The 20,005-nt window shown below is 39.1% G+C and overlaps 1 protein-coding gene across 2 annotated transcripts in view; it reads left to right on the plus strand.

Moving 5' to 3' along the window:
- NUP155 (nucleoporin 155) overlaps window positions 1–19,651 on the plus strand; it is a 76,935-nt gene extending 57,284 nt beyond the window's left edge. For both annotated transcript variants that reach the window (XM_037990770.2, XM_073014790.1), the window contains 13 exons: window positions 1,473–1,664; window positions 3,028–3,166; window positions 5,178–5,313; window positions 8,602–8,755; window positions 8,969–9,073; window positions 10,393–10,547; window positions 10,896–11,025; window positions 12,260–12,373; window positions 14,255–14,375; window positions 14,844–14,954; window positions 17,646–17,782; window positions 18,793–18,899; window positions 19,451–19,651. In XM_037990770.2, the coding sequence (XP_037846698.2) occupies window positions 1,473–1,664; window positions 3,028–3,166; window positions 5,178–5,313; window positions 8,602–8,755; window positions 8,969–9,073; window positions 10,393–10,547; window positions 10,896–11,025; window positions 12,260–12,373; window positions 14,255–14,375; window positions 14,844–14,954; window positions 17,646–17,782; window positions 18,793–18,899; window positions 19,451–19,589 (1,740 nt within the window). In that variant the 3' untranslated portion in view covers window positions 19,590–19,651. The remainder of the gene's footprint in view (window positions 1–1,472; window positions 1,665–3,027; window positions 3,167–5,177; window positions 5,314–8,601; window positions 8,756–8,968; window positions 9,074–10,392; window positions 10,548–10,895; window positions 11,026–12,259; window positions 12,374–14,254; window positions 14,376–14,843; window positions 14,955–17,645; window positions 17,783–18,792; window positions 18,900–19,450) is intronic.
- Window positions 19,652–20,005: the final 354 nt, after the last annotated feature.

Here is a 20,005-nt window from a genome sequence, read left to right on the forward strand (position 1 = left end):
TCCTTTTTTGAGGAAGAATAGAATACTTCATAGCTAGTGGTTTGTTCATCAGACTGTTAGAAGACACAAAAGGTATCATTGTCCTTTTAGTGATACTGAGATGGATTGCTGGATTCAAGTAGTAAGCCTAATACTGCCATTGTGGAATTCTCCATCAGACTTTAATCATCCATTGATAATCATTGCTGGAATTTATTATTTCATTTAGGATTACAAAAGGGGAATATTTATTTGTTCATTTTTTATTTTTTTGAGACAGTGTCTCGTTCTGTCACCCAGGCTGGAGGGCTGTGGAGCGATCTCAGATCACTGCAACTTCCACCTCCTGGGTATAAGCAATTCTCCTGCCTCAGCTTCCCGAGTAGCTGGGACTACAGGCATGTGCCACCATGCCTGACTGATTTTTGTATTTTTAGTAGAGACAGGGTTTCACCATGTTGGCCAGGCTGGTGTTGAACTCCCGACCTCAGGTCATCCACCCACCTTGGCCTATCAAAGTGCTGGAATTACAGGCATGAACCACTGTGCCCGGCCAAAAGAATATTTTAAATCTGTGATTCCTTCCCCAGTTACTAGCTGCAATTCTGTAAAAAAAAAATTTTCCTGTCCTATATGGATATTTCATTACTCTGAAATGCTTAATTTTTGACTCTTGTATACCATTTTTCAACGTTAGAAGGCAATCTCCTAATTCTTTCTACTAGTGTCCAATGAATAGATACTGTTTTTTCTTTTTAAAAATTCAAGCTAATATATTTAATTATGAAACTGTTAGTGTTTTCATACCAAGTAGAATAATTTTGAGTTTTATTGAGTGATAAATATATTGTAGGTAGGTTTTTATCCTGGGTATGTTTTTGTGATCCATCTTCAAAGCTCTCTTCCTTACATCACCAATTGTGTGCTCAATGAATGCAAATTAAAGATTTGTTCAAGAATTTTAACACAGTTTCGATATTTCCTTGAATTTAGAAAAAAGAGATAGCAGTCACATCACTAACAGAATCTTTTGCTGTAGTATAAATCAATACTTTAGAGCTTCATTTGGACAAGCACATTTGTTCACAATACAGATTAAACTCCAATATTATAAGGTCTAGAATAATGGAATTCTAACAGTATTTAGGAAGAAGTAAAATGTAAGCCCAAGATTTTCAAATGTAGCCAAGTGATTGTTTTTTCCATTTTATAACCAAAGCAAGGAGATCTGGCTCTAGTTTTGGCTCTACTTAAGCTTTACTTTTCTCATTTGGAAAGTGAGAGTTTTGGACTAGATCTACTGTACGTTCTTTTCCAACTCTGTATGATTTTATGTAAGTTTGCAAAAATTTGTTTCTACTAATTAGTATATTTTCACTTTTCAATTACAGAGTCTATCAATGTTTAGGTTATTTTAAGTTATTACAATAATTTCATTATGTTTAGTACTATGGTATTTTTATAATTGTGATAGAAAAGTTTTATGCTCCTAGGAACTTCAAGAGCAGCTGAAGATCACCACCTTTAAAGATCTTGTAATCAGGGACAAAGAACTCACAGGGGCATTAATTGCTTCTCTTATCAACTGCTACATCAGAGATAATGCCGCTGTTGATGGCATTAGTTTACATTTGCAGGATATCTGCCCACTTCTGTATAGCACTGATGATGCCATTTGTTCCAAGGTATGATACTTTATTATCTATTTCATTGTTAGTTATAAGAGGTATCATGTATGATGAACCATCTTGTTTCACTTAATATAGGACCTCAGTCAGTTAGATCTCTTAACCTCTCCTAGCCTCAGGATCCTCATCTAAGAAAGGGGTTGGAATATGTGGCTTCTTAAAACCTGTGTATACTCTTTTAAGCTTAGCTTTTCTTTTTAAAAATATTTTTGTTTATTTATTTGACACAGGTTTTCACTCTGTTGCTTAGGCTGTAGTGCAGTGCTGTGATCATAGCTCACAGCAGTGTCTAAGTCCTAGACTCAAGCAGTCCTCTCACGTAGCTGGGGACTACAGGTGTGCAGCACTGCACCCAGCCAAATTTTTTCTTTTTCATAGAGACGTGTTCCGATTTGTTGTACAGGCTAGTCTTGAACTCTTGGCTTCAAGCGGATCCTCCTGCCTCAGCCTCCCATAGTGCTGGGATTATAAGTGTGAGCCACTATGCCCGGCCCTCCTTTAAGTTTTTCATGAAGAATCTTCTATTTTTTTTATATATTTTTATTTATTTATTTATTTATTTATTTATTTATAAGACGGAGTCTTGCCCTGTCGCCCAGGCTGGAGTGCAATGGCACGATCTCAGCTCACTGCAATCTCCACCTCTCAGGTTCAAGTGATTCTCCTGCCTTGGCCTCCCAAATAGCTGGGATTACAGGTGTGCACCACCACACCCGGCTAATTTTTTATATTTTTGGTAGAGACACGGTTTCACCATGTTGTCTAGGGTGGTCTTGAACTCCTGACCTCCGCCTGCCTCGGCCTTGCAAAGTGTTGGGATTTATAGACATGAGCCTCTGCTCCTGGCCCATAAAGAATCTTTGATAGTGTTTCTAGGCCATATTAAAAAGTCAAAAGTGAGAAATTAAGAAAAATCACTAAATTTACAAATTAAGAAAATTTGTAAATTTGTAAATTTATCTCCTTAGAAGTTAAGGAAAAGTACTAAAACTTCAAGTAAATCTTTTGGTGAATTAGAGTTAATGGGGGCATTTTTATTGATCCTTTCCTACAGGTGGAAAAAATAAATAAATGAGTGTCGCATGGACTGCCTGCTGCCCAATAATGTATTGACTAGGCAAGATAATTACCAGACAAAAGCTCTCTTGCTTAACATATTTGTGAGAGGAATTAAGAATAGCTAGGAATTTTTGGTCAAAAACTTTTCTGCCTAAAATTAAGAAGTAAGTTTGTAGAGTTGTTTTCATTTTTAATGATAATAATCATATATAAATATAGACATAGACTAAAACTTAGTTGACAGCATCATCTGTCTGCTTGGTTTTATGTATTTTTAAGTTCTTGTTATCTCCTCTTCTAGGCAAATGAGCTTCTCCAGCGTTCCCGACAAGTTCAAAATAAGACTGAAAAAGAAAGAATGTTAAGGGAATCATTAAAGGAATATCAAAAAATTAGCAATCAAGTGGACCTTTCCAATGTTTGTGCTCAGTATAGACAAGGTGAGAAATAAAATGTTTCTTGTATCTTTTACTCAACTCAGAAGATAAATGATAGTGTATGAATGAAGCGAGCTAATGAAAAGCCACTTTCCAGACGCAAATCTTCTTTCAACATCAGAGGCCGAGTGAAAGGACGTAGGAATGTCGTATCATTGTGTTGCAGTATTTGATGACTACACTGACCTGCAGAAGCTGTAATGGTCTTTTTATCTTTTGAAATGTATAAGTTTTGTTTGTTTGTTTGTTTGTTTGTTTTTTGAGACGGAGTCTCTCTCGGTCAGCCAGGCTGGAGTACAGTGGCACGATCTCAGCTCCCTGCAGCCTCCGCCTCCCAGGTTGCAACAGTTCTCCTGCCTCAGCCTCCCTGGTAGCTGGGATTACAGGCACGCACCACCATGCCCAGCTAATTTTTATTTATATATTTATTTATTTATTTATTTTTTTTGAGATGGAGTCTCTCTCTGTTGCCGAGGCTGAAGTGCAGTGGCATGATCTCAGCTCACTGCAAGCTCTGCCTCCCAGGTTCACGCCATTCTCCTGCCTTAGCCTCCCAAGTAGCTGGGACTACAGGTGCCTGCCACCACGCCTGGCTAGTTTTTTGTATTTTTAGTAGAGACAGGGTTTCACTGTGTTAGCCAGGATGGTCTCGATCTCCTGACCTCATGATCCGCCCACCTCAGCCTCCCAAAGTGCTGGGATTACAGGTGTGAGCCACCGCGCCCGGCCAATAGCCAGCTAATTTTTTTTTTTTTTTTTTTTTTGAGACGGAGTCTTGCTCTGTAGCCCAGGCTGGACTGCAGTGGCCGGATCTCAGCTCACTGCAAGCTCCACCTCCCGGGTTTACGCCATTCTCCTGCCTCAGCCTCCCGAGTAGCTGGGACTACAGGCGCCCGCCACCTCGCCCAGCTAGTTTTTTGTATTTTTAGTAGAGACGGGGTTTCACCGTGTTAGCCAGGATGGTCTCGATCTCCTGACCTCGTGATCCGCCCGTCTCGGCCTCCCAAAGTGCTGGGATTACAGGCTTGAGCCACCGCGCCCGGCCTACCCAGCTAATTTTTATATTTTTAGTAGAGAGAGGGTTTCACCATGTTGGCCCGGCTGGTCTAGAACTCCTGACCTCAGGTGATATACCCATCTCAGCCTCTCAAAGTGCTAAGATTACACACGTGAGCCACTGCACCTGGCTGAAATATGTAACTTTTTAGCATTAGAATTTCAGTTCTTGTCCAGTTCAATTACTGTATGTTTTGGATTGCTCTGGATTACATTTATTTTTCAGGTATTTAAAATTTTTTTAGTTTTAAGGTATAATCTGCTTACTTTTAAAAAAATTACTTTAAATCTAATCTAACATAATGTAAAGGCTCTGTTTGCACAGATACTATATTTAATCCCAAGGTATTTTCCCCCCTCCCGTAGGGAACTAAAACTTTCCTTTTTGTTGTTTGAAATATGATCTTTTTTTTCCAATGAAGATATATATATATATATATACAGGTTTTTGTTTTTGGTTTTTTGGTTTTTTGGGTTTTTTTTTGAGACAGAATCTCACTGTGTCGCCCAGGCTGGAGTGCAGTGGTGCAATCTCGGCTCACTGCAACCTCTGCCTCCCCGGTTCAAGTGATTCTCCTGCCTCAGCCTTTTGAGTAACTGGGATTACAGGCGTGTGCCACCACGCCCGGCTAATTTTTGTATTTTTAGTAGAGGCGGGGTTTCACCATGTTGGTCAGCCTGGTCTCGAACTCCTGACCTCGTGATCTGCCTGCCTCAGCCTCGCAAAGTGCTGGGATTACACACCCGGCCCCCAATGAAGAAATACATTTAACAGATGCCTTTTAGGCATGTTAAGACTCTTTTCTTCTGAAGACCTATCAGAAATATTTTATGTTAGCAGGGTCACTATTGTACAGTAGAAACAAAACCTTGACCATTATTTTTATGTGCCAGCTAAGGAAAAATGTATCCAACTTAGTAGTAAGTCATAGGCCTTCATTCTTTTCTTTCCCATCAGTGAGATTTTATGAGGGTGTGGTGGAACTTTCTCTTACGGCTGCAGAGAAAAAAGATCCTCAAGGTCTTGGACTTCATTTCTATAAACATGGAGAACCAGAAGAAGATATAGTTGGACTTCAGGCCTTCCAAGAAAGGTGCATTCCATTACCTTAGCAGATTGTCATATTTATGGATACAGACTTTTCTTTGCGTAAAGTTTTTTGCTTTTTGATTTATATATATTTTTTGAGACAGAGTCTTGCCCTGTCATCTGGGCTGGAGTGCAGTGGTGTGATCTTGGCTCACTGCAACCTCTGACTCCCAAGTTCAAGGTATTCTCGTGCCTCGGCCTCCCATGTAGCTGGGATTACAGGTGCGCACCACCACGTGTGGCTAAATTTGTATTTTTAGTAGAGACAGGGTTTCACCATTTTGACCAGGCTGGTCTTCAACTCCTAACCTCAATTGATCCACCCACCTCAGTCTTGCAGAGTGCTAGGATTACAGCCATCAGCCACCGTGTCTGGCCTCCTTGTGTATAGGTTTAATTGACAGTATTAGGAAAATAATATTTCAAGTATAACCCTTATAATATTGAATTATCCTTTTGCTTTTACTTAAAAGTGACTTCTTGTTTTATCAAAGGCCTGAATATTAATAGGTTAAGGTTATAGGTTATAACTTTTTTTTTTTTTTTTTTGAGTCATGCAGGCTGGGGTATAGTGGCACGATCTTAGCTCACTGCAACTTCCTCCTCCTGGGTTCAAGCGATTTTCCGGCCTCAGTCTTCTGAGTAGCTGGGATTACAGGCACACACCACCATGCCCAGCTAGTTTTTGTATTTTTAGTGGAGACAGGGTTTCACCATGTTGGCCATGCTTGTTTCAAACTCCTGACCTCAAGTGATCCACCTGCCTCAGCCTGCCAAAGTGTTGGGATTACAGGCATGAGCCACCGTGCCCTGCTCATAGGTTATAATTCTTAACCTAGAGGTAAAATGTATTCTGATGAGAATTCTCTTTTGTTTTTTTTTTTTTTTTTGAGACGGAGTCTCGCTCTGTAGCCCAGGCTGGAGTGCAGTGGCTGGATCTCAGCTCACTGCAAGCTCCGCCTCCCGGGTTTATGCCATTCTCCTGCCTCAGCCGCATGAGTAGCTGGGATTACAGGCACCCGCCACCACGCCCGGCTAATTTTTTTATTTTTAGTAGAGACAGGGTTTCACCGTGTTAGCCAGGATGGTCTGGATCTCCTGACCTCGTGATCCACCCGTCTCAGCCTCCCAAAGTGCTGGGATTACAGGCTTGATTCACCGTGCCCGGCCCCCTGATGAGAATTCTTAAATACTTATGAGTGTTTTTTAACTTACCTCTGTGATTCTTCTGAGACTTACTAATGTGTTTTTAAATGGGATTATTTGTTTGAAAAAAAAAACTAGCTATTTTTTTTCTCTCAAATTTTTGGTTCTGGATGATGATTAGTATTTCATTTTATTTTATTCATATATTTATTTTTTTGAGACAGAATTTTCACTCTTGTTGCCTAGGATAGAGTGCAGTGGCACAATCTCAGCTCACTGCAACCTCCACCTCCTGGATTCAGGTGATTCTCCTCCCTCAGTCTCCCTGGTAGCTGGGATTACAGGCACACACCACCACGCCCAGCTAACTTTTTTGCGTTTTTAGTATAGACAGGGTTTCTCCATGTTGGGCAGGCTGGTCTCTTACTCCTGACCTCAGATGATCTGCCCACCTTGGCCTTCCAAAGTTCTGGGATTACAGGCGTGAGCCACCGTGTCTGGCCTAGTATTTCATTTTAAAGGATAATTTTTATGTATTCCCAAATTTGTTGAGACTGTTAAAAGAGAAATGTATGTCCTTAAAAGAAATATAGGCCGGGCACAGTGGCTCACGCCCGTAATCCCAGCACTTTGGGAGGCTGAGGTGGGCAGATCACGAGGTTAGGAGTTTTTGAGACCAGCCTGACCATCATAGTGAAACCCTGTCTCTACTAAAAATACAAAAATTAGCCAGGCGTGGTGGTGCACACCTGTAATCCTGGCAACTTGGGAGGCTGAGGCAGGAGAATTGCTTGAATCCAGGAGGCAGAGGTTGCAGTGAGCTGAGATTACACCACAGAACTCCAGCCTGGGTGTCAGAGCAAGGCTCCATCTCGGGGAAAAAAAAGAAATATATATAACCTTTCTATAACATGTATATATGGAGGGTGTTTCGTTTTGTTTTTGTTTTTGAAACAAAGCCTCCCTCTGTCTCCTGGGCTGGAGTTCAGTGGCAGCATCATAGCTCACTGTAGCCTTGACCTTTTGGGCTCAAGTGATCCAGTGATCTTCCCACCTCAGCCTCCTGAGTAGCTGGGACTACAGGCACATGTCACCACACTCAGCTAATTTTTTTTAATCTATTTAATTTCTGTAGAGACAGGGCCTCACTATAAGCCCAGGCTGGTCTTTAACTCCTGGGCTCAAGCAATCCTTTCTTCTCAGCCTCCCAAAGTGCTGAGATTACAGGTGTCAGCCACCACATCTGGCGAAAACATATTTTTTTATTACTATATTTAATGACTTTACCCTTTTATGTTTAACCAAACACTTCTCAAACTTACTGAAAAAGTGTATGGTTTCTGTTACTTTAAATGCCAAATATGTACATATATTCTGCCAAATAGTCTTGAAATCCTTGTATATACTTAAATTAGGTAAAGTAAATCAATGACTTTCTTTTTTTGTTGTTTGTTTTGTTTTTGGGGGGTTTTGTTTTTTGTTTTTGAGACAAGGCCTCATTCTGTTGCCTGGGTTGGAGTGCAGTGGCATGATAATAGCTCACTTGCAGCCTTACATTTCCGGGCTCAAGCGATCCTCCTGCCTCTGCCTCTCAAGTAGCCGGGATTACAGGTGCATACCACCACACTTGGCTAATTTTTTGTTTTGGTTTGGTTTTTTTGTTTTTTGTTTGTTTTTTGAGACAGGGTCTTGCTGTCGCCCAGGATGGAGTGCAGTGGCATGATCTCAGCTCACCTCAACCTCTGCCTCCCAGGTTCAAGCAATTCTTGTGCCTCAGTCTCCTGAATAACTGGCACTACAGGCGTGCACCCCTTCGCCTGGCTAATTTTTGTATTTTTAGCAGATACGGGGTTTCACCATGTTGGCCAGACTGGTCTTGAACTCCTGACCTCTGGCAATCCCCCTGCCTTCGTCTCCCAGAGTGCTAGGATTACAGTTGTGAGCCACTGTGCCCGGCCAATTTTTTGTATTTTTTGTAGAGACATGGTCTCACTCTGTTGCCCTGGCTAGTCTTGAACTCCCAGCCTCAAGCCCTCCTCCTACCTTGACCGCCCTATGGCTGGCATTACAGGCGTGAGTCACCACACTTGCCATCATTTGCTTTCTAGTTAAATAATGTAATTGTTCCTTTTCCATTCTCTTTCAGATTAAACAGTTACAAGTGCATTACAGACACACTTCAAGAACTAGTAAATCAAAGTAAGGCCGCTCCTCAGTCTCCCAGTGTACCCAAAAAACCTGGTCCTCCAGTGTTGTCATCTGATCCAAATATGCTGAGTAATGAAGAAGCAGGACATCATGTAAGGGACATAGTATATTTTCATTCTGAGAATACACCGTTTAGAAGTTCTGCGTGGTAGTGGTGGCACAGTCATCTTGGGGAAAGGTAGTAGTTCTTAGAAGTTATCATGTAAGGATTCTTGATTTCTTACTGGAGTTTATAGGTCTAAAGGGTTGTGATGCCCAGAAACAGAGCCTTTAACTGCTAATTTTTACTATTTTCTTTATTTTAGTTTGAACAAATGCTTAAATTGTCACAGCGATCCAAGGATGAGCTCTTTAGTATTGCCCTTTATAATTGGCTAATACAAGCTGACCTTGCAGATAAGCTGCTACAGGTAAATCTTTTTTTTATTGCAGTTGTGTTAATTATTCTCAAGGAGCATAACTCATGATTTGAGCACGTACATAGATGTAAAAAATTCAGTTTCTCATCCCATGTCTACTATTAGATGTTAGTATAAAGCTGAGTAATGCAATATCTTTTCCTAAGGGGCAAAGTAGGCTACTGCTCCAATTTTCTTGTTATTTCGAAGCTGATTGGGATAGTTTATATTACGGGGTAGAAATCGCTGGATTATGAATTATGAGTCCTGTAGGTCATCTTAACTCTGCCGTTAAGTCACTACGTGACTTCAGATATGTCCTTTTACCTACCCTAAGTCTCAGTGTTCCTTAGTCTATTTAATGAATACGTAGCATTTGATAATTTCAATAATGCCTTTGAGCTCAGTGTCTAGGAATCAATAGCTGTGTTATCAAAGTTTATTTTAAAATGTGTAATTTTGTAGTAAATTTCCTTTTTTCTTTTTATTTTTTTTTTGGAGATGGAGTCTGACTCTGTCGCCCAGGCTGGAGTGCAGTGGCACAATCTTGGCTCGCTGCAACTTCCGCCTCCTGGGTTCAAGCAATCCTCCTGCCTCAGCCTCCCAAGTAGCTGGGATTACAGGTGCCCACCACCACGCACGGCTAATTTTTATATCTTTTTAGTAGAGACGGGGTTTCACCATGTTGGCCAGGCTGGTCTCAAACTCCTGAGCTCAGGTGATCTGCCCGCCTTAGCCTCCCAAGATGCTAGGATTGCAGGCATGAACCACCGTGCCCAGCCAAATTTCCTTTTCTTTTTTGAGGCAGGGTCTCAATCTGTAGCTTAGGCTGGAGTGCAGTGCAATGGCATGGTAATGGCTCACTGTAGCCTCGACCTCCCTAGACTCAGGTGATTCTCCCACCTCAGCCTCTTGAGTAGCTAGAACTATAGGCCCACACCACCACACCCAGCTAATTTTTTTGTATAGAGACATGGTTTTGCCATATATTGCCCAGGCTGGTCTCGAACTCCTGAGCTCGTGTGATCTGCCCACCTCAGCCTCCCAAAGTGCTAGGATTACAGACATGAGCCGCCATGCCCAGCCTACTAAACTATTGTTATCAACCTAATAGAATTATTTTGGGAACTCTTATACTAACTGTGGTAAAACAAAAATTGTTTATAATAAGAAAATTTGCCCTCTCTTTTGTTATTGTTGGATTGTAATTTTGCTTATTTTCATAAAACAAGGCAAAGTTGTAGTTGACTTAAAAATATTGTATTTTCCTTATCAGGAACATTATCTGTAGGTGGTTAGAAAATTTTTCTGAATAACTATATAATTTCTAGGTTGCTTCTCCATTTCTGGAGCCCCATCTAGTCCGAATGGCCAAAGTTGATCAAAACAGAGTTCGTTATATGGATTTACTCTGGCGGTATTATGAGAAGAATAGAAGTTTCAGTAATGCTGCTCGTGTACTGTCCAGACTAGCTGACATGCATAGGTATGGCATAATATTCTCATTGTGAAGAATGATTGAAAACTGGCTATATGTACTTACCTTCAGTTTTCCTTAATTTTAAAAGAATCTAAGTTTTAATATACTGACCTAAATTTTTTAAATAGGATGTTATTTTTTAGACATAAAGTATTTCTTTGTGTGTTGTCTAAAATTGTGGATCTTTCTTATTAGAAATCTAAAATAGATTTTTTTTTTAATCTAATGATTTTTTTCAAGTTTCAGATGGCCTTTTATGTGCATTTGGTATGAAACAGTACATACTAATTGACATATTTGTATCTTCAATCCTTAAGAAATTGTGTAACTAAAAATAAGCATTTTCCCTTCTAGCACAGAAATTTCACTTCAGCAGCGACTGGAGTACATTGCTCGAGCCATTCTTAGTGCGAAAAGTTCCACTGCCATTTCATCAATAGCTGCCGATGGTGAATTCCTTCATGAATTAGAAGAAAAAATGGAGGTAAGCACTATAAAGATCTTAAGCTGTGTCCACGTTGAGTACTAGCCACATAGTTTTTCCCCATTCCATTCTTCCCTTGGTAAGTAATAGGTCTGTAGAAGTCATTATTATTCTAGTTGCTTTTGCCTGTTTATTTTTATGTTTAGATATAAATCTTAAAGAGATTTCTAAGGATACACTTGGGTCATAAAAACATTGCTATAATTCAGAAGTTTTCTCTTTGGCATTTCTAAAGGTTTTTCCCAGCTGGGTGCAGTGGCTCACGCCTGTAATCCCAGCACTGTGGGAGGCCGAGGCAGCCAGATCATGATGTCAGGAGTTCGAGACCAGCCTGGCCAACATGGCAAAACCTTGTCTGTACTTTAAAAAAATACAAAAATTAGCCAGGGGTGGTGGCACATACCTGTAGTCCCAGCTACTCAGGAGGGTGAGGCAAAAGAATCACTTGAACCCAGGAAGCAAAGGTTGCGGTGAGCTGAGATTGCACCACTGCATTCCAATGTGGGAGACAGAGTGAGACTCTCAGAAAATAATAATAATAAAAAATAAAAGTTTTCCCCAACTGTTTCAACAGCAAGTGGATTACATCACATTCATCATTTATTCTGGAAGCAAATAAGTAGATGTATGAAGTAGAGTAGGCTAAAAATTCCCTAACTAAGAGAATCAAAAAACATACCATCGTCCAAATACAAAAGTTTGTTTCTTATTCACAAAAATCCAGGGTTAGTCTTCCTGATGGGCAGCCGGCTTTCCTTCATGTGGTTGATTTAGGAACCCAAGTTCTATTTTCTGGCACTACCATTCCCTAGGGCCTTTTGCTTTATCTTCAGCAGAGGGAGGAAGAAAAAGAAAGAACACATTCACTCTCTTAAAAACTACAGCCCTGACATGACACACTTTACTTCTACTCACATTCCTTTCAAGAGAACTTGGTTTTATGGCCATACCTCCCTTGCAAAGGAGGCTGAGCTGTATAGTCTAACCATTTGGCTACAGTCTTGGAAGGTATGAATATTGGTGGGCAGCAAGGGCTCTGCCACAGTACACTTCCTGTGAAATCTGTTATGTTTAGTTGATGTCTGTTATGATGATGTTAGCCTATTATGATGGAAATCTTCATTTATACATTATTTTAGCAAACTTAGAAAGTCAGATAGTAGGAGCCACTCTTTCAAATGTATGTTGGTTTATCATAAATAAATTAATATATTCTATTTTCTGCCCAAACTAGGTTGCTAGGATCCAACTTCAGATACAAGAGACACTACAAAGGCAGTATTCCCATCATTCTTCTGTACAGGATGCAGTGTCTCAGCTGGATTCTGAGCTGATGGACATAACTAAGGTAATAAAAGCAAGTTTTTATAGTCGTCACCTAATAATGAGAAATTTTTGTTTTTTATTTTGCTTTTTGTTTCATGGGGAAAATTACCTTATCTCCGCAAATAAGATAAGGCATCTTTGGCAGCTTGTCAGTAGGCTGACAGATCACCACTGCTTCATCTGACTCCTAGAAAAGTCTAAGCTACTTTTTCCAGGCCAGTAGCTACAAAGAACCTATCAACCTCACGAGAGCTATGTTAAAACCAGCTTACCTCCAGCCTGGGCAACATGGCGAAACCTCATCTCTACAAAAAAACACCAAAAAAGGCCCAGCACTGTGGCTCACACCTGTAATCCAGCACTTTGGGTGGTTGAGGCGGGCAGATCACCTGAGGTCAGGAGTTTGAGACCACCTGGTCAACATGGGGGAAGTCCATCTCTACTAAAAATACAAAAATTAGCCAGGCGTGGTGGCACGTGCCTGTAATCCCAACTACTTGGGAGGCTGAGGCAGGAGAATCACTTGAACCCGGGAGGCGGAGGTTGCAGTGAGCTGAGATCGCACCACTGTAGTCCAAGAGCCTGGGCAACAGAGCAAGACTGGGTCAAAAAAAAAAAAAAAAATTAGCCTGTTGTGGTGGTGTGCAGTTGTAGGTCCAGCTACTCAGGAGACTGAGGTGGGAGGATTGATTGAGCCCAGGAAGCCCAGGTTGTTGTGAGTCTCAATGGTGCTACTGCATTCCAGCCTGAGTGACGGTTTCTGAGACCCTGTCTCAAAAAGAAAAAAAAAAAAAACTAAAAAATAAAAATCATGTTATTTATGGCCTCACTTCTTGCCGTGGAAAAACTGACTTATCTTTGCTTAACTCTCTAAACCTCTTTCTCGCTCTGTAATTTTCTGAGCAGTTCCTTCCTCTTCATTTATTCTTAGACATAGTTCCAGGTACCCTGAAACACCTTGAGATTTGTCAGTATTCCTGTGATTCTTCAACCCATTGTTTATACAACACTAATTCTAAAATACCATTGCAGGGGGTTTGTGGGGAAGGTGGAGATGGCTAATGGGTACAAAAACAAAATAGAAAGAATGAATAAGACCTATTTGATAGCACAATAGGGTGACTATAGTCAATAATAACTGTATATTTTAAAGTAGAAAATGTAATTGGATTATTTGTAACTCAAAGGATAAATGCTTGAGGAATAGATACCCCATTTTCCATGACATGCTTATTTCTCATTGCATGATTGTATCAGAACATCTCATGTACCCCATAAATACATACACCTACTGTGTACCCATAGAAATTTGAAAAAGTGGCTTTTAAAATTTTTAAATAAAGAAATAGAATGTCGTTGCAACATCTTCTTCTCAGCCAAGAAAAAGCTCTACATGCTAAAATCTATTTGAATGTATTTACCATACCCTTACCTTTTTTTTTTTTTTTTGAAACAGAGTCTTGCTCTATTGCCAGGCTGGAGTGCAAAGGCGTGATCTCGGCTGACTTCAACCTCCAACTGCCTCAGCCTCCTGAGTAGCTGGTACTACAGCCTTGCGTCACCACGCCCGGCTAATTATTTTTTTTGTATTTTAGTAAAGACCAGGTTTCGCCATGATGGCCAGGATGGTCTCAATCTCCTGACCTCGTGATCCGCCCGCCTCGGCCTCCCAAAGTGCTGGGATTACAGGCGTGAGTCACCGTGCCTGGCCCATACCCTTACCTTTTTAAATATGGAGTTATAACCAGCTACATACATCATCACATCTTTATATCATATTTTAGAAACTTTACATAAAATCTTTGGTTATTTTTTAATTTTCAAGGAGTGCTTCACTGTTAAATCTCTAAATGTTGACCTCTAGTTGGATGTTTAATTTTAATTTTGGGATTTTCTCTCACAGCTTTATGGGGAATTTGCTGACCCATTTAAACTTGCAGAGTGTAAACTTGCAATAATTCATTGTGCCGGTTATTCAGACCCTATATTGGTGCAGACACTTTGGCAAGATATCATAGAGAAAGGTAAGTGTTCAGTTATAGGTATGTTAGCATATGTTATGTAGTGACTTGGTGGAGGAATGCAAGCTGCTAGTAACTAATATAATGCAAGCTGCTAGTGGCTCATGAAAATGGTATATTCCTAAGGAGAGAGTAAGTGGAAGTCACATGGGTATGGTGGAGGATAATCGTACAGAGAATGACCCAAGTGAATACCTGGGAGAATACTCAGTGAAAAGATTTTTTAATTTATATTATTTGTGCTGCCTTATGAAGGATACTGAGACACTCACCTCAGAATCTAATAACCAAGTATAACCTATTAAGACGTGAGAGTATCTCAGACAGTAACAGAAACACCAAATCTGTTAATTATATTAGTGTGACTATCTGTTCTAAAGTATTTTGAACCTTGAAACAATTAAATAACCAATGTAAACATTACACATTAAAAATAATTTGAGTTTCAAATGATATGTCTTTTTGTTACAGAACTGAATGACAGTGTGACATTGAGCTCCTCGGATAGAATGCATGCTCTTAGTCTCAAGATTGTTCTGCTTGGCAAAATTTATGCTGGCACACCACGCTTCTTTCCTTTAGGTAAGCTGTGATCTTAGGTGCAGTCATGTATTTTTCTGTTCTGATGGTTTTCTTCATTGATACGGACAAATAATGGTCTTTTGAGTAAAATAAAGAGTTTCTTTGTTGCTATTTAGTTCAGCAGTTTAATTCTACTTATCTGGAAAGATTTCCAAAGAATGGCAGAATTTGTTAATGAAGAGTTGAGTATGAAACTTTCTGTGACTAACTTTCCAAGTTTATATATCTGTCTTAGGATTGTGCTGACTGACAAACTATGATTATATTGTTGGTAACCCTATATAAGTTTCTGAAGAGAAAAAAACTTGGTTGATGTTATTGTGCATAGGTAATCTGTGATTGATTCAACTGTTCTTCTTTATGTTGAGGACATGTTTTTCTTTAAAATAGCAAATAATTATGTTAAAACTTAGTGTTTGAATCCCTTTCTTAACGAGATATGGTGGCTATAATTTTTATATAAGGTAGCTAATTATGAGCTATTTACCAACCTACAAGTGTTTTCCTCAGTGATAAAACAATAGAAGCAACATAAATACATCCATAAAGTAGAATATTAAGTACTTTTGTGTTATTTGAAAATATTGAGAGATATGAAAATCCTCACAATATAACTTTTCTTTTCTTTTTTGAGACAGAGGCTTGCTCTGTCGCCCAGGCCGGAGTGGAATGATGCCATCTCGGTTCACTGCAACTTCCACCTTCCAGGTTCAAGCAGTTCTCCTGCCTAGCCTCCCAAGTAGCTGGGATTACAGGCGCCTGCCACCATGCCTGGCTAATTTTTTGTGTTTTCATTAGAGATGGGGTTTCCCCACGTTGTCCAGGCTGGTCTCAAACTCCTGGTGATCCACTTGCCTTGGCCTCCCAAGGTGCTGGGATTACAGGCATTTACCACTGTGCCCAGCCTAATTGTTTTTTCAAATGAGCATTCAAACTTATTTACAGACCATCTCTGACTTAGGGTCTATTCCCTCCGGACATAGTCAGAAATAAAATCATTTTATTCATACCCTTACTTCTTGTAGGTATAATATTGAAATGGTTCCCTTTCCATACCATTTTATTGATCCTAAAAATAAAAAGAAATAAAAGAGCAAATACATACTTTATATAAATGTTTATAAGTGTGTGAAACTGATACTTTTGATAGTTGTTTTAGAAAACACTGCATTGTGGGTGGGCATGGTGGCTCACAGGTGTAATCCCAGCACTTTGGGAGGCCGAAGTAGATGGATTGCTGGAGCCCAGGAGTTCAAGACCAGCCTGGGCAACATGGCAAAACCCTCTCTCTACAAAGAAAATAAGAAAATTATCCAGGCATGGTGGCATGCACCTGTGGTTCCAGCTACTTGGGAGACTAGGGTGGGAGGATCACTTGAGCCTGGGAGGTGAAAATTGCAGTGAGCTGAGAACGCACCACTGCACTCCAACCTCAGTGGCACAGTGAGACCCCATTTCAATAAATAACACTGTATTGTACATAGTTCTTTTTGAGGAATTTTCCTTTTAATTCAGAAGTAATCGTGGGCTTTGCATGGTGGCTCACACCTGTAATCTCAACACTTTGGAGAGGCAAAGGCAGGATGATTGCTTGAAGCCAGGAGTTTGAGACCAGCCTGGGCATACCAAGACCCCGTCTCTACAGAAAAAATTAAGATTAGCTAGGCATGGTAACACGTGCCTATAGTCCTAGCTAATCAGGCTGAGGCAGGAGGATTTCTATGTTTGTTTATATATATATATATATATTTTGATAGCGAGGGGATCTCACGATATTGCCCAAGCCAGTCTTGAATTAGCCACGCCTAGCTAATTTTTTTGTATTTTTAATAGAGACAGGGTTTCACCATGTTGGCCAGGCTGGTACTCCTGACCGAAGGTGATCTGCCCACCTTGGCCTCCCAAAGTTCTGGGATTACAGGTGTGAACCATCACACCTGGCCATAACTATAAATTTGGTTGTTACTGTTTATGATAAGACAGGCAGTTAAAAGTAAGAACGAGGCCACAGTTAGAACTATCAAATAAATCTAGAGGTGGGGCATTAAAAAACACATTTAATATTTCTGAAATCAGGATGTAGTTGCCCTTTTCTGAAAAGCTGTTAAATTGAGGAAACATATTTTTTAAAAGTACTGATACTAAAAAAAATTATCAGCGAAGTCCTGTTCATTATTGGGATTGTGAATGGTCTCTGTTTTCCTCTTGTATCTTTCTGAATTTTCTAGGTTCTGTAATTTTAATTTTAGGACATTTTCGTCATCCTGAAAATAAACTCTGTACTCATTAGTTGTCACTTCCCATTCCTTCACACCCTCCAGCCCTAGGCAGCCACTAATCTACTTTAGATTTGCCTATTCTGGTATATATCTTACTTTTATTAAAAAAAATTTTTTTTCCTTTTAAGCTGAGAGTGATGGTGCATACTTGTAGTCCCAGCTTACTTGGGAAGTTGAAGTGGGAGGATTGAGCTCAGGAGTTCAAGGTCAAGGCTATCATACACTGTAGTTGCTCCTATGAATAGCCACTATTTCTAGTCTGGGCAACATAGCAAAAAAAAAAACCCCGCCCCAAAAAATTGCAATTGGATTTCAGAAGATATCCCCCCTAGAAACTACTCAGTTATGAATAAGACCTACCTTTTAGTATCGAGCTAAAAATCCAAATTTCCAATCTTTTTTTTCTTCCCAGATTTTATTGTACAGTTTTTAGAACAGCAGGTTTGTTCTTTGAACTGGGATGTGGGCTTCGTAATACAGACAATGAATGAAATTGGAGTACCATTACCTAGACTACTAGAAGTTTATGATCAGTTGTTCAAATCACGGGTAAGGAAAATATTAAATAACATAGAATTATTTTCTTTAAAGTAACTTTGTAGATATAGAGTGGGGTATTTTGATTGTATTTTTGTATCTTATCACTTAGTCTAATTACACTTGGTTGAGTCTTGGAAATTATGCTTTAGACTTTTTAAACTGATAATGAGAGTTGCTTTCCTGTATATCATGATTAAAATGAAATATTATTTTTGAATATTAATAAACATATATGCTTTACTCTTGGTGGAAGAGGCTAAACTAAGGTATAGGCTAAACTCATTACATTAAGAATCATCATTTGTTTTAAGAGAACAAGATTACATTGTATTTATTTACTATAACCTCATCTAAAATGTCAATGCTTAAAGATCCTTTTCACCCTGCTGAGCCTTATCAGACTATATGTTTTGTAATTTTTATGCTAAGGATAAAAGATCCAAATAAAAACTTTTCAAAGTAGATTGTGTTTTATAGTAGCATCATACAGTGTTTACAACATTAGCCTGTGATGGAAATGAGCAGGTAACTGTAGTATCTCCATCTTATATTGCAAAAAGACAAGAGCAGAGATGTTAAATAACCTGCTCAAGTCACATGGCTAGTAACTGGTGAAGCCAGACCTAGAATTAAGTTTCTGTTACTGCTAGTTTAATCTCTTTATGATGTCAGACTAAATCTGCATAGGTTCAAAGTGAAAGTGGTATCACAACCCATAGAAAGAAAGATTTTTCTCTTACCTCAGATTCCTAAGCAGGACATTTACATGCTGTGCAAAGTAGATTGGTATATCAAATATTTGTCCTAAGTAATATCATAGTGTTGTTAATTAATAAGTTTTTAATGTTGTTTGAAATATTAACTATAATCAGATATATAATTTAGTAGCCATGTAATATTAAATGCTTGTTAATAGCAATAAGTTTTGCATGGACCCTGATGTCTACTTTAGTACAAATGATTTAAAGAATCAATTGACACAACTTGCCTCACATTTCATTACATATATTTCTTCATAGGATCCATTCTGGAACAGAATGAAGAAGCCACTGCACCTTTTGGATTGTATACATGTATTATTGACAAGATATGTTGAGAATCCCAGCCAAGTTTTAAATTGTGAAAGGTACCTATGAAATAAATATTGGACTAGCAAAAGCTTTTAAATGCTTCTAATAAATACCTGGGTAAAAAATTTGAAGAGAAGATGGTAAGATATGGGAATTGTAAAGAAGTACAGGGAATTTAAACTCTTGTGTATATTAGCAATAACTGTTGGAATGATATTGATCATCATGTATGAAAAATAGGAGTTTTTTCCATTTTCAATCCTTGTCCTAAATTCTTTCTACAGCTGAACATAAATAATTTATTCATTTCTTCTGCTTTAGATTAGTGACCTAGGACCAAAACATTTCAATTATGTCTTTGCAATATTATTGGCCATTTAAGGGATAGCAGGAATCATCTCTTACTGCTTTCTTCTCATTGTAAAAATCTTCAAATGGAACCCACCTATCCCATAAGTTTTCTTTTTTACTTTATTTCTTATTTACTTAATCACATGGTCTTTCCTCTTCTGTGAGAATTAAAGTTGCCAGAAGTTGGTGGGGAAGAAGTCCTTTAGGAGGAAATATTTGTAAATGTATAATTAATCATGTGTCTTTTTCTTTATAGGAGAAGATTTACAAATCTCTGCCTGGATGCTGTTTGTGGTTACCTTGTTGAGCTCCAGTCTATGAGCTCGTCAGTAGCAGTACAAGCCATCACTGGGAATTTTAAATCTCTTCAGGCTAAATTAGAACGGCTTCATTAATTACTGTGATATACTTTCATCCATTTTGTGATCTGTAAAATAAAAACTCAGCTGGGTCCAGATATCAGGTGTTCTAAATCTAAATGTAAGAACAATCTTAATGGAAATATGTTTTTAATAAGTGGCTAACATCTACAAATAGTACCTTCTCTAAATGAATTCTTTTTTATGACTCTTTTGTTTTTTAGTAATTGGGTGAAAAAACAACCGAAATGAGAGTATTTATTATTTTAACGTAAGGATTAAAAAAATTTAGACGCTGTTATTTTGAATTGTACTGCAGGCAGAATTTTCGAATTTGTATTATTCATTTTCAAGTTAGTTCAAGGATATTGGCATTAAAACTCCACTAGGCGGCCGGGCACGGTGACTTACGCCTGTAATCCCAGCACTTTGGGAGGCCGAGGTGGGTGAAT

Source organism: Chlorocebus sabaeus, chromosome 4 (assembly GCF_047675955.1).
Source record: "Chlorocebus sabaeus isolate Y175 chromosome 4, mChlSab1.0.hap1, whole genome shotgun sequence".
Lineage (NCBI taxonomy): Eukaryota > Metazoa > Chordata > Mammalia > Primates > Cercopithecidae > Chlorocebus > Chlorocebus sabaeus.